We start from the raw sequence: 21,907 nt of genomic DNA on the forward strand, positions 1-21,907 counted from the left end.
AGAAGATCTTGATTCCCGAAAACCTCTATTGAACATTGAAGTATGTTTAACCATTCTTTTGTTCATTTGCATTGTTCTCACGTTTTTGAAAATTGGATTTGCTGAATCTCCACCTGTTCATATAATCTTTTCATGTGTGTTTATTACTAAATGTTTTTGGGAGTTGTGACCAAGAAACTATTGTACCAACTACTAGATGAAAGTTTAGATTGTGCTTTGATTATACTTGAACTCATTAACTGAGTGAGGTGATTTAAAAACTTCTATGTTATTCATCCATTTTTATATATGATTGTATTGAAATTTTGGTGGATATTACCCAATATATTGAAAAATTTGATCTTTTTTGTTCTTATCATGCATATATGATTGAGGGTAAATACTTAGTTTGGTAAATACCCAATATATTGAAAAATTTGATCTTTTTTGTTCTTATCATGCATATATGATTGAGGGTAAATACTTAGTTTGGTAAATACCCAATATATTGAAAAATTTGGTCTCCTATTGATGATGGCAGTGTAGCACAAAGGGACTCTTTCTCTAACGTGAGGGTAAATACACGAAAATCTACATTTCACTATCGCTTGAACAAAAAAAATGAACTAAAAAGAGATAAAAATGATACTTTAGAAAAAATAACCTTGATTAAGTGGATATATAGTCCAAACTAAAAGGGATTGTAAAAGATATTTAGAAAGAAAAGAAAAAATTGATAAGTTTCTATCTATAAATATCAAAAAGTTCAGCCACATATTTGCTATAAATATTGGAATGGCACACTATTACAACCAGTCTTGTAACTAGTTTAGTTCGATATATGAAACAAGAAGGGTAGACAAACAGGACACTCTTTGGAAATTTATGAACAATCCTTTCATCTTTACAGTTTATAACATATCATATAATGCTCTCTATGAAGATTTACTGAATCTATTAATGGTGCAAAGGAGCTTTTAATCCTCATGGATAGGAATTTTTGAAAATTAGCATAAAAAAATAAAAGCAAAATTTTAAGGAAGATTGTAAAGATCTAAATTTTCGGTCAAGAGTTTGGTTTTCATTTTAACCTATTTTATATAGCTATATTATTTCCCCTGATCACGTATGAACACCAATTTTTGAGCAACTTCAGATTCCTTATACTTGTTATTGTGTACCTTTGTCTACGTGCTATGCCCTTTTTTTGTCATGTTGGAGTTTTTTGGGATTGAATTTGTAATTGATCTTTATTAATTTTATCTATTTTATTTAGCTTTAGTAATTATTGTGATTTAATACTACTTAACTTTGTACATTTTTTTCAAGAAAAAGCTTAGTTTCCCGTTTGAGAATTAGTTGGATTTCGTGTATGGATGCGAAAGCATGACTGCGGTCCAATTAATTCTTGAATTGTCCCATTTTATGGACAGTTTGGGAATGCATAGTTATGTGTTGTAGTTTGCGGTTCATGGATTAGGTTTCGATAGTGGAAATTTTGGTAACATTTCCTGTTGTTCTTCGAGTACACGGTGGATATTATGTATCTACGGCGTGCACTTGAAGAACTGTAAGGAGATGCTGCCGAAATTAGCCCACGTCGACATTTAATCCATTGAAATCGTAAATTACGACACATAAATGTGCATTTCTGAATGGGATAGGGCCCTTACCGGAGGAATAAGGTGACAATACAGTAGTTGAAGTTGTTGTAACTCTTGTACTTTTATTGGGATTGCAGACAAAATGGACAGACAATGGATACAGAATCATAATAGATGTGATGTTCAGTACTTGGATGGAATAGATAAGTTCACTGAATTTGCAACTAGACACAACCCAGGTTCAACTCATATCCGATGTCCATGTAGAAGGTGTAACAACTCAATGTGGGAGACATTCGAAAATGTTCGATTTCATTTAGTTAGAAATGGGATGATGGAGACCTATACTACTTGGTATCATCATGGAGAACGATTAGACCAAGCTTCGTCTTCATACGTGACACAAGTGGAGACTGTTGAATCTATTGTGGATCCTAGTGAACAAGTTATGAATATTGTAAATGACGTTTATCCATACGCCTCAAGCAACACCAACGAGGAAGGGGGAGATGACGGTCGTCCAACCATGGACAGTGAGGAATTTAAAAACTATGAAAAACTATTGAAAAATGCCAAGCAAGAATTATATCCGGGTTGCGAGAACTTTTCGGTGCTCTCAGCAATTGTGGAGTTGATGCATGGCAAGATCAAGTTTCATTTGTCAAACAAGTGTTTTGATTACTTTTTGGGAGTTATCAAGAGGATGCTTCCAAAGGAGAATTGTTTACCTGAAGATCAAAAAAGTGCCCAAAAAGTGTTGAAGGGTCTCGGATTGGGGTATGAAAAAATTCATGCATGTGTAAATAATTGTATATTGTTTTATAAGGAGAACAAACAGTTGGATAAATGCCCTATCTGCAATGAGCCGAGGTTTAAAATGACATCACAGAATAGAAAGACCAAGATTCCACAAAAAGTAATGCGTTATCTTCCATTGAAGCCTAGGTTGCAACGATTGTACATGTCGATGCATACGGCAACCGACATGAGATGGCATAAAGAAGGACGGGTAAATGACGATGTTATGAGGCATCCTGCAGATGGAGAGGCATGGAAAGAATTCGATCGGATGTACCCTGATTTTGCAGCTGATCCACGCAACGTCAGATTGGGACTTGCCACCGACGGATTTAATCCGTTTGGGGTTTTAAACCAAAACCACAGCACATGGCCGGTCGTCTTGTTTCCTTATAATCTGCCGCCTTGGAAGTGCATGAAAAAAGAATACATGATGTTGACTCTATTAATGAGCGAAGATCTAGGAAAGTCCATTGATGTTTATTTGCGGCCGTTGGTTGATGAGCTAAAAGATTTATGGGAAAACGGTGTTCGTACATACGATAAGTATACTGGGCAGATGTTCACCATGCGAGCGGCAGTGATGTGGACAGTAAACGATTTTCCCGCGTATGCAATGGTTTCTGGGTGGATGACTAAGGGTTATTTGGCATGTCCAATATGCAAGGAGAACGTAACATCGTCTTGGCATGCGAGAAAAGTTTGTTATCTTGGTCATCGTAGATGGCTCCCTTGGGACAACGAGTGGCGTCAGAATGATAAAGCCTTCCACGGCACAAAAGAGACTCGGCTAAGACCAAGAGAATGGTCTGGAGATGAGATTTTGGATCAGTTAAATTGTTTGGAATTTGGTCATTTGGGCAAAGGGGTCAGTAAGCCCAGACCAACTACACATCTGAACTGGACGCACAAGAGTATGTTCTTTGAGCTCCCGTATTGGTCAAAGTTAAAAGTGAGACACAACTTAGATGTTATGCATATTGAGAAAAATGTGTTTGATACTTTGGTCGGGACAATTCTAGACATTGAAGGAAAAACGAAGGACACGATCGAAGCTCGCCTCGATTTGGAACGAATGGGCATTAGGTCATCTTTGTGGATGCAGAGTGTCGGTGGTACATTGAAGAAAGGCCATCCTTTTTTTACAGTTAAGCCGAATGGGAAGAAAGAGTTTTTCAACTTTATTTCTTCTGTAAAGTTTCCAGATGGGTACGCTTCCAATATCTCGCGTTGCGTGAACGTGAAGGGGTGTAAATTTTCAAACATCAAGAGTCATGATTGTCATGTGATACTCCAACGCCTTCTTCCGGTTGGTATTCGACACTTATTGCCTCTTGATGTGGTGAAACTAATCGTGTTGTTGTCGAGATTTTTTTCGCAGTTAACTGCAAGGTGTTTGCGAAAGTCGGATGTTAAACAATTGCAAGACGACATTGTGAATGTCTTATGCAAATTCGAACAGATATTTCCCCCAGCTTTCTTTACAAGTATGATTCACGTGATGATTCACTTGCCAGATGAGGCATTGCTTGCTGGACCAGTGAACTGTCGATGGATGTATCCAATAGAAAGGTACTTAATTAAGTGTGTGTGTGTGTGTGTATATATATATATATAATAGATTCATGATCAACAAACACTTTGAATAATTTGTAGCATACCTTTTATTTGTGCAGATATATTGGTGAGTTGAGAAAATGTGTTCGAAACAGGGCAAAGCCCGAAGGATCACTGGTAGAGGCATGGGTCGCATATGAGTCACTAACTTTTTGTGCAATGTATCTTGAAGATGTTGAGACAGCTTTCAATCGTCCTCAACGCAATAATGACGGTGGTGTCAGAAAAGAGAAACTGTCTGTTTTTGCCCAAATTGCGCGACCATTTGGCGATCCTGTAAAAGGCGAATCGTTTACCAAAAATGACATGGAGGTAGCGCATTGGTTCATACTCAACAATTGTGAGGAGGCTTTGCCATACCTTGAAGAGCATGAACAGTTGATGAAGCGGGAACATCCTTCACATTTATATGCCAAGAAGCACCGTGACTTGTTTCCTTCGTGGTTTCACGCACAGGTAAGTTGTATGTGGTTTGAATTGAGCATATTTTCCAACTTGTTCATGCCTTTCTTTAAATTTGGTTACACTAACATGTTAACTTTTTGTATATGTCATATTAGATGAACAAATTGAAGGAATTGAATTCACCCTCTTACGATGAAGAATTATATAACTTGGCGAGAGGACCGCTTCACGTTGAATTGTTCTCGGGTTGTCATGTAAACGGGATAAAGTTCTTGGGGGCAACACGTGATGACAAGTTGTCTACTCAAAATAGTGGTGTTCATGTCCCGGGTGCAGGCGACAGTGAAGACATTAATTTTTATGGCAAACTAACTAGTGTAGTACAATTGCTTTACAAAGACAGGTGTCAAGTGATATTGTTTAAGTGCCTTTGGTTTGATACAAACCCACATAACCGAACAAGTGTTAAGCGAGATCATGGTTTACTATCAGTAAACAGTACGAGACATTGGTACGATGAAGACCCATACATTTTGGCAACTATGGCGAAACAAATATTCTATCTAGACGACCCTAAAGCCGGCAATGGTTGGAAAGTTGTTCAGAAGATTGAGCGAAGAGGGCTATATGATATTCCGGAACTAGATCATGATGACAACGACGACGTCGCTGACCAACAGTTATCATCTTCGATAGAAATTGGTGAAGAAACACTCCGAGATACTAATATTGTCCAAGAACCGTTTGACATACCTGGAGTACCCGAATTCGAAATATCAATTGACCTTGGTGATTTGCCTCAATACAATGCACCAAAAGAGGCAAACGAAGATGAGGACGAATGGGAATCCGGAAATGATAGTAGTGAGGATAGCGACAGTTATTATTGTAGTTCGGATGAGGATTAATATAAACTTGTAAAGGCAAAAGCAGGAGGCTGAGGGTTTAACACCGCTTCTCATCTACCCACACTAATATTCCCAACAAATCGTCCGATCGTCTCCATTCTATAAAGATAAAGATATCATGTAAGTTTTATGTTTTATGTTAGTCTCATGGAAGGTTGTGATATCTTTTCATTTGAGTTGTTTTTATTATATCTTTGATTACCTACTACCAAAGGTCTGTTTACCTCTCTGTTGGAATTATTGAAATTTATGGATGACCTCTTTGCAGGTTGTGGCTCAAACCATCTGATCATGTTTTGAAGGTATGTGTTTTCTGTTATCACGCTTAAGTGTTAACATAATTTGTTATTTTCTTTTTTTTTTTGTCCGACTACCAACATTTGTGCTGAGATCCTGTGAGTTTTATGTGCATTCATCTTTGACTCAGCCTCAAATGATGGTGGTCTCAGATCTAGATGATGTATTTGTTCCATTGCCAGATGATCTACTTGTTAATCTATCTGAATCAAGAAGCGTAGTGGAGTCTATGTTTCAAGACAACGTGAATGTGGAGTCTGTTTTTGGTCAAGCTCTTAAAGTCTCGCTTATGCTTATGGAGTGTGAGCTTCTTCACAAATAGCAATTTTAATTTTACCTTTGGATAAAATTTATCACCAATTATAAAAGCAGTGTGTTAAGTTATGTATTCCTTGAGTAATTGACTATTTAGTACTTCATTATGCAGTTCCAAGAGTCTGGTTGTGCATTTACTTTGCATTAACTTATCTCCACGTGTGTGCTTTTGCAGACCAACCTTGGGGGAAAATTGTTAACATTTCTGGAACCCGCAGAGGTGTGAGACGCTGTCTTCTGTCAGATAATCAGTTGCTAAGAGAAGCCATGACCGGAGGTTGCAGCATCAGAGCCATCTGGATCCTCAACAGTCTCGACGCCGTCGTTTTCTCCAGGTCATCTCCGAACATATTCTCACGCTACCCTCTCTCCATATCTATAATGGCCTGATGGAAAAATTGGAGGAAAATGTTACAGATTTTGTGTTGTTTTTGAGATGCTGTTTTTGAGAAAATGTTTGTTCATCGTTGATAGAATTGCTATTGCCCTCATTCTTTGAGATGTCTTTCCCCTCTAATGTAGGGTTGCTTTTCTTTACCTGGTCTTGCTGGTTCAGTCTTCTTCTTCACATTTTTTGTTTTATTATTTAAATTTGGTTAGCCGCTTTGTAACCAAGGTATTATCGTGAAGCAACAAGCGTTTTTAGATTTTTAATGTTAGCTGTCGTGCCTTTGTGTGCCCGTGTCGTTTATTTTAAGCATTTTACCATATATGTGGTGAATTGCGTATATTTCATTAATTAGTTAAACAATGTCATATTCTATGGAGAAAATTAACCATCGTGTTTGGACAGGGAGTGCGTGCAACCGTGTACATTCTACCTGCAAAATGGTCAGTGCAAGTTTGGATTTACATGGAAATTTGACCATCGAGTGCAGACCATGAGGTACAACCTCTCAACTTCATCTCTCGTTGATATGCCTGTTGTTCAATATCCGGTTGGGTTTCTGCTGGCCACCCTGGCTCCATCATCCTCATCATTGGATCTCCGGCCTCGAAGGTACTCCTTTACTTGCTAGGCATTTTAATTTCGCTTCGTTTGAGCTCGATTTGTGCTAATTTCGTAATCTGGGGTTTCTAGGGTTTTGTGTTTGGTTTGGTAATGTGAGGTTGTGATTGGGGTTTTGTTCTGGTTTGCGGGGGAATTGTAGAGCAAATGTGGCAATTGGGGCTGACAAGCAGCGAATCGTGCCCGGAGAGACCCGGCGTGCCCAACTGTGTCTACTACATGCGAACCGGGTTCTGTGGATACGGTGGTCGGTGCCAGTACAACCATCCTCGTGATCGTGGTGCGGTAAGTCCTTGTTCGTTGTAAACTTGCATTGCAATCAGTTAATTAGCTTTTTTCAATACTGTTTAATTGTGGGTTTTGATATGTAAACTAGGACTCAAGCTGTCAGTGATAGGTGACTGCAACAGGATATATAGGTTGTTTTGAATTTTCGTAAGTTTGAGTGTTTTGTTGCATGTAGTTTTTTGTCCCTTTACCTGAAACTAGATGATTGTTCGTTTGCTGAGAAGGCTGGGGAAAAGAATGGGACTTTTTTGGAATTTATTCGACATAGTTAAACTAGTCTATATTTAATGAAAATATTAGGCCTAATATTTGTGTTTTGGGCTCGGTGCAGTGGGAAATGTTGCCTTAGTTACAACTGCTTGGATTTTATTGGTAACTGAAATCATCTTTGCATGTGAATTTTGTTATCTTTTGTTTATGATTTCGGTTTGATGCTGCACGTAGGTCGTGGCAGCTGTAAGAGCTACAGGGGATTACCCAGGGAGAGTGGGGGGAACCTGTATGTCAGGTATGCAATAGTTTTCTGATCTGTTGTAGAATACCCAGTATTATAGTAGAAACTAGAAAGTCCTTTGGTTTTTAGCTACGACTCTGTCAATGGCGGTAGTTGCAACGAGGACCAAAATTTAATGCTGTTTAGTGCAAACACTCATGGTGCTAGATGAGACACATCATTCCTCTTTTTTCTCTTGTATAGTTCTTGTTCAATTATCATGCTAGTTGCGTAATGCGATAGTTGATGTGTACTTGTTACATTCCAAAGATGATTACGATCGTGTGTTAATTGGCTTGTAATGTGATTAGAAAATGTTGGTTACCTGGCACTGCTCCAGCTATTCGTAGTCTCTCTCATTTGTCATAGACCCCATAGCTTTCCCTCCATTTTTTGAGAGGGTTCACCGAGAATCTACCCTAGGGTTTTTACAAATTATACTCCCTTGTGAGTTGAGACCGCCAACTTAGCTATCCCCCCATTTGGAGTTGCTCAACTCTTTCCCTCGCGCTAGCAGTCTTCCGCATTTGATCTTTAGCATCTTTTGATCCCTTTATCAACACATAATTGACCGCATATTTTGACCTAGAAGCAATTACAAATCAAGATTTTTCTTTGAGCAATTGGTGTATGTTGAGAAATAAGTCTGAGATGGGAATGAGAAATCACATTATACAAGACTTCATCGGGCGGTTATCTTTCCATATTGTAATTGTTTATCTATTTGCTTAACCATATGTTTGATGTGTTAGATACCTAGTTGGACTTGACTAACATTATAAGTATTAATCTTTAGTTGCCTATACGTTATAAACTGATTAAGGAGTTGTAAGCGTGGAAAACTACTTCTTTAATTAAGGATACGTGGATAACATGCAGCAAATGATAACTGTTTATCCACTGCTCGGTGAAAACTGCCGACAACCGCAGGAAACTGATTTCCACGATAGATGGAAGTTAGATGAAGGCTGTGTATATATAATCCAGTTCCCTACCCGTGAAGAGTTGTTCCGTAATATGTAGGGTTCTATCACCTTTGGAACTTAAAGTCTTAAACGAGTAGAAGAACTGCAATTTTCAACCAGAAGCATAACTGCTCCAGGTATCGCAACATAGTCGAACTAAATGTAATCTGGGATACTTGTTATATAATGAACTTACTGCATTAATGTTTGACTGCAAATTGATTAAGTACAATATATATATCGGTTTCCAACATTTGGTATCAGAGCCAAATAACAAATCCTAGATTCGTTTCACTGCTTTATTATTGTGATAAAAGTGTGATGATATGTTTGAAATATATTATATATCTCTCGAGTAATGCAGTACCTGATGTACTTCAGATATTCATCAAAGTGAATATTGTTATTGTATCTCTTGGCTATTAAAGGGGTCTTAAAAGATTCATGGCATGTTCATATATTTCTCAAAAGGGAAATATATATAAATTGCATGAAGGTTAATAAATTGTATGAATCATTCCCTGTAAAAGTTTGCAATTGTCCAGTCCAAAGACTTGATGTATTTTTGCGATTATGGAATATTATAGCCAATATATGCAATATGGAAGGCAGTTTATGATTTTCACTCAAAAGTGCGATGTAAACTTGCAGCAGTAACTGCATACTCTTTTCTTTGTGACTAACGTTTTCTTGACTGCTCCAGTGAATTCATCTGCTCTTAGCCTTTCATCTGTTGAACCATTAAGTGGTGGCAATTTCAAACGGTGGAAGCAAGATATAGAGATCTTGCTAGGACTCATGGATCTCGACCTTGCGCTCCGAGAAGATGAACCTGCTGCACTGACAGATGTTTCAACTGCTGAAGAAAGACACAAGCATGAGAAATGGGAGAAGGCTAACAGGATGTCACTAATGGTTATGAAAAGGACCATGAATGACACTGTTAGGGGTGGTGTTACAGGGTGTGACAAGGCCAAAGATTTCCTTGAGGCCATTGGAGCAAAATTCAAGGAGTCTGAGAAGGCTGAAATGGGAGAATTGATGACAACACTTACAACTCTGAAATTTGATGAAGGAAAGGGGGTTAGAGAGCACATTCTGAAGTTGGTGAACACTGCAGCAAAATTGAAGGACTTGGATGTTCCAGTTGATGAGGCTTTTGTGGTCCACATGGCATTAACCTCTTTGCCTTCATGCTATGATCAGTTGAAGGTTACTTACAGTACACAGAAGGAGAAATGGTCCATGGACGAACTGATTTCAATTGCTGCTCAAGAGGAATGCAGGCTCAGGCGTAATGTCAATCATGCTGCAGTGAACTTGGTGCACACTGACAAAGGGAAGAAGCCATTCTTCCATTCTGGTAAGGCCCCTAAACTGACCTCCAATAGTAGTGCTGCCATGACTGCATCCTCCTCCAAAAGACCTGAGAATTATAAGGATATAATGGACAACATAAGGTGCTATTTTTGCAAACGAACTGGTCACATGAAAAGGGATTGTGAGAAACTCAAAGATCTGAAAACTAAGAAAGGTATTTTAGTCAAAATTTTTGTGTGCTTTGAATCTAATCTTGTTGAAGTCCCTCCAAATTCTTGGTGGTTTGACACTGGTTGTTCGGTTCATATCACCAATTCGTTGCAGGGTTTCACAAGAAGAGGTACAACAACAAGAAATGAAGTTTTTCAAGTCTATGTTGGCAATGGGAATAAAGTGGCTGTGGAAGCAATAGGCGACCTCAAGCTCAAGTTGTCTAGTGGTTTTGTTTTAGATTTAGTTGATGTTTTATATGTACCTTCTCTTAGAAGGAATTTACTTTCAGTTTCGAAACTTGTAAAAACTGGCTTTGCTTTCGATGGAGATAACGAAAGTGTCAGGATTTACATGAAGAATAATCCAAGAGTTGTACTTGGAGTTTGTTTTCTAGTTAATGAATTATGGCAAGTACTTTGTACGGTTTGCAATGAAGGTGTTTGTTTTAATACTGAGTCATTTACATCAACTAAAATACTTGTCTTAAATGAAAAATCTTCCATGCTTTGGCATAGGAGATTAGGGCACATATCTAAAACAAGATTGGATCGCATGATTAAGGATAAAATTTTGCCTGCTTTGGATTTCTCAAATTTTGAAAACTGCATTGAGTGTTTTAAGGGGAAAATGACTAAAACTAAGAAAAAGACATCAGTTCGAAGTCAAAAACTATTAGAGATTATCCACTCTGATGTTTGTGGACCTTTCCCAACTAAAACAATATGTGGGAACATTTATTTCGTGACTTTTATTGACGATTACTCAAGGTTTTCATACCTTTATTTGATCTCAGAAAAATCTTCAGTGTTGAATTGTTTCAAAGCATTTAAAACTGAAGTAGAGAAACAGTTGGAGTTGTCCATTAAAATTCTAAGGTCCGATAGAGGAGGTGAATATTATGGCAGGTACACTGAGGCAGGTCAATCTAAGGGGCCTTTGGCTCAATACTTAGAGGAGTGTGGTATACAAGCACAGTACACTACTCCAGGCACGCCACAACAAAATGGCGTGGCTGAGAGGAGAAATAGAACGCTGATCGAAATGGTTAGAAGCATGATGAGTTGTTCAACACTTCCACAATTCTTATGGGGTGAAGCTGTGAAGATGTCAAATTACATCCTGAACCGAGTTCCTAGTAAGTCAGTTTGCAAAACTCCTTTCGAGTTGTGGACAGGGAGAAAGCCAAGTTTGAATCACATGCATGTTTGGGGTTGTAGTGCAGAAGCTAGGATGTATAATCCTGCTGAAAAGAAATTGGATTCGAGAACAATTTCATGTCACTTTGTGGGATTTCCTGATAAATCAAAGGGTTATAGATTTTATGCATCAAATCTCTCAAATAGAATATTTGAGTCCAATGCTGCCAAGTTTATTGAAGATAAAGAAGCATCGAGTGATTTTCGAGTAACATCAGTTTTGGAATTTGAAGAGCAAGGTGATATAAGTGAGGGTAAAAGTCACGGGGAAAATTTTGATTCACAACAATCTGTGGTGAATTTTCATATTGGAGATTTTAATTTGCAAAGTGGCACACCTGTTACAAATGTCAACGCACCTGTTACAAGTGTTGATGCAACCTCTACTCCATCACATGCATCAACTAGTCAACCAATACAAGCATCAGTAAATGAAAGAAGGGTGATGCCACAAAGAGTTAGGAGGTCAGCGATACCAGATGATTATTTTGTGTACTTTCAAGAGGTGGAACTGAATGAAGGCATATCGGATGATCCTGTTACTTATCAAGAAGCTATGAGTGGTTCACAATCTGAATTATGGCAGGAACCAATGTATGATGAACTTAAATCCATGCAAACAAATAATGTTTGGACTTTAGTTCATGCACCAATTGATATCAAGGTAGTGGGGTGTAAATGGGTGTTCAAAACTAAAAAGGATTCGACTGGAAGAATTGAGCGGCACAAAGCCAGACTGGTGGCTAAGGGCTATACACAAACTGAGGGAGTTGACTACTCAGAAACCTTTTCTCCTGTATCGACTAAAGATTCACTTCGAATTGTGTTGGCCCTTGTGGCTCATTATAACCTAGAACTACACCAGATGGATGTAAAGACAGCTTTCTTGAATGGTGATTTGGAGGAAGATATTTATATGGAACAGCCTATTGGTTTCACTAAAAAAATATAATTTTTTAAGGAATAATAACAAACTAAATTTATATATTTTCAAACACAAAATATATTCAACATAAAGTATATAACACAAAATCTTCAAAAACAAAATAAAGTATTTATTTTGTACTCATAAGCCCAAAAAAAAAAACAAAAAACTTTGCGCGACGTAGGTACATGCGTCGCGCGAAGCTATTTTGCGCAACGCAGGTGCATCTACGTTGCGCAAAGATATTTTGCGCGACACATGTACCTACGTCGCGCAAGTTTTTGTTTTTTTTTTTTTTGCTTATGAGTACAAAATAAATACTTTATTTTGTTTTTGAATATTTTGTGTTATATACTTTATGTTGAATTAGTTTATTGATGATCGAATTAGTTTATTGTATTCATATAGGATTAAGGAGTGTAGCTATAAAAAATCATCAAAATCGGAGTTAAATTAACCGTTAAATCGTGCTTTTTCGTTTATAATCGTCGAAAGGTTTTGTCCCGTTACTTGATCTCTATATGTTTTTTTTTTTACGATTTTTGGCGTACATGATCTCGAAGCATATACAAACAACTTTGACGGTTGGATCGTTGAAACTAGTTTCGTACAATGCGTATCACATCAAAACATTAGATTCACTAACATTTGAAGTTTATTTATATTGTCATTAAGTATAACATAAGATATTGTGGTATCCACTTGTGTCAATATTTTAAATTGACGATCGAATTAGTTTATTGTATTCATATAGGATTAAGGAGTGTAGCTGTAAAAAATAATCAAAATCGGAGTTAAATTAACCGTTAAATCGTGCTTTTTCGTTTATAATCGTCGAAAAGTTTTGTCCCGTTACTTGATCTCTATATGTTATTTTTTTGAGATTTTTGGCGTACATGATCTCGAAGCATATACAAACAACTTTGACGGTTGGATCATTGAAACTAGTTTCGTACAATGCGTATCACATCAAAACATTAGATTCACTAACATTTGAAGTTTATTTATATTGTCATTAAGTATAACATACGATATTGTGGTATCCACTTGTGTCAATATTTTAAATTGACGATCGAATTAGTTTATTGTATTCATATAGGATTAAGGAGTGTAGCTGTAAAAAATAATCAAAATCGGAGTTAAATTAACCGTTAAATCGTGTTTTTTCGTTTATAATCGTCGAAAAGTTTTGTCCCGTTACTTGATCTCTATATGTTTTTTTTTTGAGATTTTTGGCGTACCTGATCTCGAAGCATATACAAACAACTTTGACGGTTGGATCGTTGAAACTAGTTTCGTACAATGCGTATCACATCAAAACATTAGATTCACTAACATTTGAAGTTTATTTATATTGTCATTAAGTATAACATAAGATATTGTGGTATCCACTTGTGTCAATATTTTAAATTGACGATCGAATTAGTTTATTGTATTCATATAGGATTAAGGAGTGTAGCTGTAAAAAATCATCAAAATCGGAGTTAAATTAACCGTTAAATCGTGCTTTTTCGTTTATAATCGTCGAAAAGTTTTGTCCCGTTACTTGATCTCTATATGTTATTTTTTTGAGATTTTTGGCGTACATGATCTCGAAGCATATACAAACAACTTTGACGGTTGGATCGTTGAAACTAGTTTCGTACAATGCGTATCACATCAAAACATTAGATTCACTAAATTTGAAGTTTATTTATTTTGTCATTAAGTATAACATAAGATATTGTGGTATCCACTTGTGTCAATATTTTAAATTGACGATCGAATTAGTTTATTGTATTCATATAGGATTAAGGAGTGTAGCTGTAAAAAATCATCAAAATTGGAGTTAAATTAGCCGTTAAATCGTGCTTTTTCGTTTATAATCGTCGAAAAGTTTTGTCCCGTTACTTGATCTCTATATGTTTTTTTTTTGCGATTTTTGGCGTACCTGATCTCGAAGCATATACAAACAACTTTGACGGTTGGATCGTTGAAACTAGTTTCGTACAATGCGTATCACATCAAAACATTAGATTCACTAACATTTGAAGTTTATTTATATTGTCATTAAGTATAACATAAGATATTGTGGTATCCACTTGTGTCAATATTTTAAATTGACGATCAAATTAGTTTATTGTATTCATATAGGATTAAGGAGTGTAGCTGTAAAAAATAATCAAAATCGGAGTTAAATTAACCGTTAAATCGTGTTTTTTCGTTTATATTCGTCGAAAAGTTTTGTCCCGTTACTTGATCTCTATATGTTTGTTTTTTGCGATTTTTGGCTGATGCGATCTCAAAGCATATACAAACAAGTTTGACGGTTTGATCTTTGAAACTAGTTAATTTCATACGATGCTTTTCCCATGAAGTTCAACGGTATATATATTTACTAAGTATATTTTAATTTATTTATTTCGTACTTATAATACTTAAGAAATTGACTGATAAATATGAAAAAAATAATTTATAGTGGGTTTTTGTTAGAAAAATATATTATTGTGGGGGATGTTAAAAAAATTTGAATTTGAAATGAGGAAAGTCACATTTTCTGTAATTTTTATAATAATTGTTTTTTCCAAATAAATACTTTGCGTGACGCCTTAGTATGATCGTCGTGCAAGGTCTGATAATTTTGGCAGTAGAATAATGAAAAATAGGCGCTTTTTTTTTCAATTTTTCCAAATTTTTTCAGTTTGCTGTTCTTCATCTTTCTCTTGAACACAGAAACCTCCTACTTATATTCGAACCTAACCCAACCGTCCCTCTTTATCTTCCTCTCTCCTCTTCACAAATCTTCAACCCCAAATCTTTTCTCTTCACAATCTCGAACCCAAACGACAGACCATCACGCAAATCTCGAAGCCGACGCGAATCAAGTCCCAAAATCAAGGTAAGGGTTTCTAACTTTCGATGGGTTTTTGTTATTTAGGGTTTAGGCTCAAATTGCATGTTGATTTCTGAGTATTTTGTTGATGTATGTGTGTTTTGTGATTCTCTTCCTCCGCTGACAAGTTTGTGAAATCGCACGGGTTGGAACGCCGCTATTGGTGTTTAGGGTTTAGGGCCGCTGAGAAGTTGATTCTCTTCCTCCATATAAAGATTATCAGTGATCAATTTCTGTCATGGAAATGTTATAGCTGCTACTTTTGTTCATCGATGCACCAAATTGTTTTCAATGTATATTGTGTGTTGATATGCAAATGCTTTGCAAGTGATTTGGCCTCGATCGTTGGGTTTCACATTGTTTTATTTAGTCGGAGGGCTGAATACTGAATCACGGATTCAGCTTGTGCTCCATATCTATCTTTATTTAAGAGAGTAAGGTTTTTAGTTTGCATACATGGAGCTTTTGTAGTTGAATCTGGAATTTCCCTTGTGTAGCGATAACCCTTTGGTATTATGAGCGAGTGTTCTGATGATTAGAATTGGATCATGTGTTGTAGTTGATTGCATTTGAGTTCTGTAGATTTCATTCTCTCTCTGCACGCCGATATCTTAAGCTGCTCTGTACGAAGTGTATGGTGCTGATTAACGTTGTGTGTTGTCATTTTCGTCTATCCTTAACATACTGCACTTGCGATCCTTGTTACTCGGGCAATTACTGGAATAAATCTTGCAACCTTTGTGTATGAATGTCTTTCAAATTGCATTGGATTGGCATCTTGTTCTTGATGAATTCAGGTTTTCTGTTTCTGTTAAAGAGCTTTGAGATTTACAGGCAATTGCGATACAATATTTTGTTTGCAGATTTTATGGTTTCGTTGCGACAGTCCTTCCTGCATGTAACTAATCATTTGCCGGATTTGTGTGTTTACCTACTTGCTGGTGGGTTTTAGATCTCTTCGTAAATTTAGAGTAATTTAGGATATCGTTGTACCAAAAAAGAAATGTCCTTCCATTCAATCAATCTCTCTCTGTGGTGTTTCGTGTGTGAGGACACATGCTTATTCTCAGTGGTATTCTAATTTGTTTAGTTGGCTATAGAATAAGTTCTTTTTTAATCAATTATCCTGAAATTAACTGTCCAACAAGTGATGTATGAAAAGAATTGGTGTATTATTTTATATGGAATGACATGAAGACTGAATTGGAGTTATGTAATTTGTGATTTTTGTTGTTCGTCTTGCTGAGATTTTTGTTAATTTTGTACCACTCTGTGTTGCAGCGGTATCACGATTGCCACCCAACAGACCCAATTGGCTGTAGTTCAATTACTGTTCTTGGAAGGAGGTAAAGCTATTATCTTTTTGTACAAAGTGTTGGTTTTTTTTATTTGGCTGATATATTTTGTGTTTTTTTATCTGTTGGTTTAGCCTATGTCGAATTCCGCTATGTCTTAATGTTCACGTATGCCTTATAAGTGGTGATTTGTTCAGTGTGACTGTCTATAACATTACATGGTGTTTACACGCCATCATTTTGTTGTGATTTAAATTTTTTTTTATGCTGTTGGTGGATGAACCCATGTGTTGGTCGAATTGATGGATGTAAAAAATAAATATGGCAAGGTGTAAATAGTTGAGGTTTATGGTATTTTGCAACTTTTCAGTTGGTTTGTTAATGTATGTGCTGTTGTAATTTGTTTCTGCATTTCTTTTAGATTATTAATCTGTTTCTACATTTCTTTGTTGATGATTTCTATTAATACCAATTGTCCATCTTTGCCAAGTAGGTTTTTGTGAAGAGTTATTATGATTAACTTCCTTTCTACAATTTTTGTCTTCTATTATTTTCTATTATGTAATTAAAATATCATGTCCTGCTGAAAAAATGATGTCACTGTTGATGACCCGCAACATCGCGCGGGCATTACTGCTAGTGTGTTTCTGTACATTTGGTTTTCCTGTGTCTTTACTTCATGGCACAAGAATATATTCACTTTTATTAGTCCAAGTGGTGATTCGTTTCAAATGCAAGAAATGATTAGTTTCTAATGTTATATTTTTATGGTTCAAAAAGTGTATAGATGTCGCAGTTGATCACTCGTCGTCGGAGTGTGACCAATGCGTCTCCCGCATTGTCAGCATCTACTGCTCCACCCATGAGTGCTCCATTGATTCAAGAGCCTACACCCCTTGCTGAGGCTACTTCTACGGCGTCTCAGGTGCCCGTCTCATCGACATCATCAGTGTCGGTTCAGCCGCTCAATGCACGGCGGCCTCACCGGCACCGCCGCGAGCCGGAGCCTTCTGATCACACTTCCTCGGCATCCAGAGTCGAGGGTGAGGCCTTCCAGCCAGGTACATTTTTTTCTAATTCTCACTACGTTGTATTTTTTTTTCATTTTAAAACTATTATTTTTATGATGGTGAAAATAAGTTGGATTGTGAAAATGTGTTGCAAGTTGTGAATTACTGTTATTTTATTGTTTTAAGGTTTTGGGAAATGCTATACTATTATGGGAGGTTGTGTCGAATTTTTTGTACAAATTTAAGCTTAGGGTTTTCACCATTTAAGTATTTTTGGCTAGCTAAAAAAAACACCAGGGGGCCTAGTCGAATGCTGAAGCAGAAACAGAACGTACGTCAGACCGGCACCAAGATCAAGATTGTGTATGACCCGCGACATCGTGGAGCGTCTACCTCACAGCAGAATAGCTCCATCGTTAGTAGCTGTGGTGCTGTTATTCGAGACAATTGTCCTTTTCAGTGGCAGTCTTGGGCAGAAATTCCCGAGGACAAGAAGGAACTGGTGCGACACGAGTTGTCGGTTAGAATATTAATTTTTAGCCTTTATCATTTTTTTTAATTTTGTTTACAAATATTAAAAACCAAAATATATTATCTTTAATATTATTAAATTTCTTACTATTATTTTATTATTTTTCATATTCGTAGTTCATTTATGATCTTGATGACGCATCCCCCGAGGTCATGGCCTACTTAGAGGGGACCTTAGCAAACCGGTACAAAAATTGGAAGCACAATTTTCACAATCATTTTAAGATATGGGATAATCTGGAGATTGCTCGCTTACATGTTCCAAGCGAATTGAATGACCGGCCAGAGGATTGGGAGTGGCTCTGCAAGCATTTTACGGACCCAAACTTTGTGGTATGTGCATAATATTTTAATAAAAATTTATTATTGTTTTAGTAATTTTTAAAGCTTTTTTTATTAATTTATTTCAAATAGTTGCACTAACATGTATATTGTGTGTTTAACAGAAGAAATCTGTTGCTGGCCAGATAGCTCGAGAGTCAAAGACACTTCTCCACCATTCTGGTTCGAAGCCCTTTTCGTATAGGCTTGAGGAACGACGTCAGGTAATACTATATTAACTTTGAAATTTTATACAATTTATTTATTATTATTAATAAAATTTTCTTAATGTTTTTTTTCTTCAGGAGGGTTCTAAGTTCCCAGCGATCGACATGTTCAAGGACGTTTACGTTCGACCTGGTAATGAAATCGCTGGGCAGTTTTATGTAAGTATATGTAATTATTATTATTCTTATATGTATGAATCGTTCAAATATTATTTATATTTTGTTATTAAACATTATATGTTTTTTCTTTATTATTACAGGATACTATGGTGGAAAAGAGCACTGCTGTTCTCCAAGAAGCAGCATCGCAGCTTCCCCCGGAGACTTCGATCGAGGATGTCATGGTACCAGAGGATGTAGGTTTTCAGATCATGACTGAAGTCCTGGATGAGAACCTTGGTCGTCGTTATGGCCAGGTTGTTCGGGGTATGGGGAAATCACGGGTTCGTGAGACGGGTGCCTCTTCTTCCAGATTGAACACATCATTGATGGATGAAGTGACAACCTTAAGGGGTAAGCTTGCGATCCAGGAAGAGCAGATGAGGGTCCAAGGCGAGCAGATGAGGGCCCAGGGCGAGCAGATGAAGGAGCAGATGAGGGCCCAGGGCGAGCAGATGGAAGCGCAGCTGAGGGTCCAGAGCGAGGAGGTGAGGTCCTATGCTGCAACGGTGAGAGACCTTGTACGAGCCATACAGACGGCCGGCCTACAAGTCTCGCTACCAGCACCTCATCTTGATCCACCTTCGATCTCAGAGCCACCTCACCCTCCCGATACTCAGTAGCTTGATGTTTTAAACCTAGTTCACTTGTACTTTTTTTTTTTGTTTGGACATCTTGTATGTATATATTTTATAATTAAATACTTTTGCTTGGTTAATTAATTATTCTTTACAATATTTATCAAAAATTAAAAAAAAAAATTAGTTTTGACCAAAACATTTAAAAAAAAAAAAAAGGGTTTGCGTGACGTAGGTCGCGTCACGCAAGGAAACTTTGCACGACATAGGACCTACGTCGTGCAAAGTTTCCTTGCGCGACGCAAGACCTACGTCGTGCAAAGTTTCCTTGCGCGACGCAGGGCCTACGTCATGCAAAGTGGCCTTGCGCGACGCAGGGCCTACGTCGTGCAAAGTGGCCTTGCGCGACGCAGGACCTACGTCGTGCAAAGTTTCCTTGCGTGACGCAGGTTATACCTTGGTCGAGCAAACTCTAGCGTTACCGACTTGGCGCGACGGGTTTTGCACGACGAAGGTACGTCGCGCAAACCCTTGCGCAACGACTTTGGACTTTGCACGACGAAGGTACCTACGTCGCGCAAAGTGTTTTTTCTACTAGTGCAACTCGTTATACATATCAACAACAGGCAACCAATCATCAGAATGTAATTCGCCAGACATACTAACAGGCAACTCACTGGGTACATCTGCTTTGTCATCAATATAAATAGTTCCGGGAATGACATGTGACCGATCACTATCTGTAGCCTACTGATCAATATCACGCAACATAATAGGTTATGTTCCTAACTCTACCTGTAACATATCATCCATACCATCTCTTCGAATATGCACTTCACTCCCCATTTCCCCCTGAAATGAAGAGTCGGAAGAGGGCTTTACAAAATACGAAACTTCCTCATGGAAGGTGACATCCATAGTAATATAAGTTTTTTGAGTCGAATGATGATAACACTTATAGCCTTTTTTATTGTTAGCATACCCAATAAAGACACACCGGAGAGCACATGCATCAAGTTTACTTCGCTGATGAGAGTAGACATGCACATACACAATACACCCAAACACTTTCGGAGGAAGCTTTGATACAGAAACAAGAGAAACATGTTTTTGTAGCACATCAAACGGTGTCTGAAAATCAAGAACCCTACTTGGAACATGATTGATCAAATACACAGTAGCCAAAACAGCATGACCCCACAAATGATTAGGAACACATTTATCCAACATCAAAGAGCGAGCAACCTCCATTATTTGACGATTCTTCCGTTCGGACACACCATTTTGTTGGGGTGTAAACGGAGTAGTCGTCTGATGAATAATACCATGATCACAAAAAATGCATGCCAAAGTGTGATTCACATATTCTCCTCCGTTATCAAACCTAAAGACCTTAACTTTTGTCTGAAACTGAGTAGACACCATTGTACAAAATTCTTGATGAAGTAACGGAACATCACTTTTATTCTTCATCAAGAACACCCAAGTTAACCGAGTACAATCATCAATAAAAGTAACAAACCAACGGAATCCATTAGAAGTAACTTTCGCCTGACCCCACACATCAGAATGTATCAAATTAAATGGCAAAGTAGCTTTAGAATCACTTACGGGAAAGGAAGCACGATGACTCTTAGCCAGGACACATGTTTCACACTTGAACTCTGAATCACTACAAGTGCGAAACAAAGAAGGAAATAGATGCTTCATATAACTGAATGATGGATGTCTCAATCGTCGATGCCATTACCAAATTTGATGTCTGTCATCCACTTTAGCACTTAAAACTTGATGATTATTTGAACCTGAAACACCAGTATCCTCCATAGTCAAGATGTACAAATCTCCTATTCTTTTACCACAACCAATTATCTTCTGAGTTTGAATGTCTTGAAAATAACAATACCTAGGGTAGAAGTGAGCAGAACAATATAAGGTATCAAGAAGTTTTCCAATCGACAAAAGATTGCACTTAACATCAGGAACAAGTAAAGCACAGACCAGTGATAAGGTTGAAGTCAGAGAGATAATGCCTTCACCCTTCACAGGGGAAAATGCTCCATTTGCACTAGTAATATACGAATCACGAACATAGTCACACAACTCATTAAACACTCTAGGGTCACTAGTCACATAATCAGTGGCCCCAGTATCAATTATCCATTTATTTGTTCCACCAAGATGCATAACAACACTATGATTATATTGAGCCATTGAACAAAAATCACGAACAATAAAAGCACAAAAGATACGTAGCGGAATGAAAACAATTTACCAAAACACTGTAGCAATCACTGTTCACGACACTGTAGCAGAGACTATTCGCAGTACTGTAGCAATCACTGCTTACGACACTGTAGATGATCATTGTTCATAAGCAGACCACTGTTCATGCTGTAGAAAAGTGTTGTACTGTAGTGCGACACTATTCACTTCTTTTTTTTTCACGAAGGAAATCACGAAAAATGTGGGCACAAAATTAAATCACACTGGTCACCAAGAGCGAACTACTCTGATGCCAAATCAAACTAAACATGGTAAATACCAATATTAAACTAAACATGGTAAATACCAAAAATATA

The 21,907-nt window shown here is 37.3% G+C and overlaps 3 protein-coding genes across 7 annotated transcripts; all 3 read left to right on the top strand.

Annotated features, from left to right (window-relative positions):
- The first annotated feature begins 1,725 nt into the window (after nucleotides 1–1,725).
- On the top strand, nucleotides 1,726–4,069 carry LOC126602850 (uncharacterized). The gene is made up of 2 exons (XM_050269690.1): nucleotides 1,726–3,921; nucleotides 4,058–4,069. The coding sequence occupies exons 1-2, from the start codon at nucleotides 1,726–1,728 to the stop codon at nucleotides 4,067–4,069; spliced, it is 2,208 nt and encodes a 735-aa protein (XP_050125647.1).
- A 17-nt stretch (nucleotides 4,070–4,086) lies between these two features.
- Nucleotides 4,087–8,052, top strand: LOC126604838 (uncharacterized). Its single transcript, XM_050272153.1, has 7 exons — nucleotides 4,087–4,454; nucleotides 4,559–5,431; nucleotides 5,580–5,910; nucleotides 6,099–6,258; nucleotides 6,717–6,923; nucleotides 7,075–7,217; nucleotides 7,665–8,052. The coding sequence occupies exons 3-6, from the start codon at nucleotides 5,616–5,618 to the stop codon at nucleotides 7,205–7,207; spliced, it is 795 nt and encodes a 264-aa protein (XP_050128110.1). The 5' UTR covers nucleotides 4,087–4,454; nucleotides 4,559–5,431; nucleotides 5,580–5,615; the 3' UTR covers nucleotides 7,208–7,217; nucleotides 7,665–8,052.
- An 8,216-nt stretch (nucleotides 8,053–16,268) lies between these two features.
- On the top strand, nucleotides 16,269–19,408 carry LOC126602134 (uncharacterized). Of its 5 annotated transcripts, none has more exons than XM_050268961.1 (7): nucleotides 16,269–16,550; nucleotides 17,280–17,560; nucleotides 17,791–18,029; nucleotides 18,158–18,373; nucleotides 18,487–18,585; nucleotides 18,667–18,747; nucleotides 18,849–19,408. In XM_050268961.1, exons 2-7 carry the CDS (start codon nucleotides 17,287–17,289, stop codon nucleotides 19,368–19,370), a joined length of 1,431 nt encoding a protein of 476 aa, XP_050124918.1. In that variant the 5' UTR covers nucleotides 16,269–16,550; nucleotides 17,280–17,286; the 3' UTR covers nucleotides 19,371–19,408. The 5 variants fall into 5 exon arrangements, with proteins under 5 accessions (XP_050124918.1, XP_050124920.1, XP_050124919.1 ...); XM_050268963.1 differs by having other exon boundaries at nucleotides 18,670–18,747; XM_050268962.1 differs by having other exon boundaries at nucleotides 18,490–18,585.
- Nucleotides 19,409–21,907: the final 2,499 nt, after the last annotated feature.

This window comes from Malus sylvestris, chromosome 15, assembly GCF_916048215.2.
Source record: "Malus sylvestris chromosome 15, drMalSylv7.2, whole genome shotgun sequence".
Lineage (NCBI taxonomy): Eukaryota > Viridiplantae > Streptophyta > Magnoliopsida > Rosales > Rosaceae > Malus > Malus sylvestris.

Bases quoted from the DNA above. Each gene is read 5' to 3' on its own strand.
- LOC126604838 (XM_050272153.1), top strand. From the start codon at position 5,616: ATGTGTTTTCTGTTATCACGCTTAAGTGTTAACATAATTTGTTATTTT. The intron at 5,911-6,098 runs GTGAGCTTCTTC...GTGCTTTTGCAG, and splicing joins CTCGCTTATGCTTATGGAGT to ACCAACCTTGGGGGAAAATT. The intron at 6,259-6,716 runs GTCATCTCCGAA...GTGTTTGGACAG, and splicing joins GACGCCGTCGTTTTCTCCAG to GGAGTGCGTGCAACCGTGTA.
- LOC126602850 (XM_050269690.1), top strand. From the start codon at position 1,726: ATGGACAGACAATGGATACAGAATCATAATAGATGTGATGTTCAGTAC.
- LOC126602134 (XM_050268961.1), top strand. From the start codon at position 17,287: ATGTCGCAGTTGATCACTCGTCGTCGGAGTGTGACCAATGCGTCTCCC. The intron at 18,374-18,486 runs GTATGTGCATAA...TGTGTTTAACAG, and splicing joins TTACGGACCCAAACTTTGTG to AAGAAATCTGTTGCTGGCCA. The intron at 18,586-18,666 runs GTAATACTATAT...TTTTTTCTTCAG, and splicing joins GGCTTGAGGAACGACGTCAG to GAGGGTTCTAAGTTCCCAGC.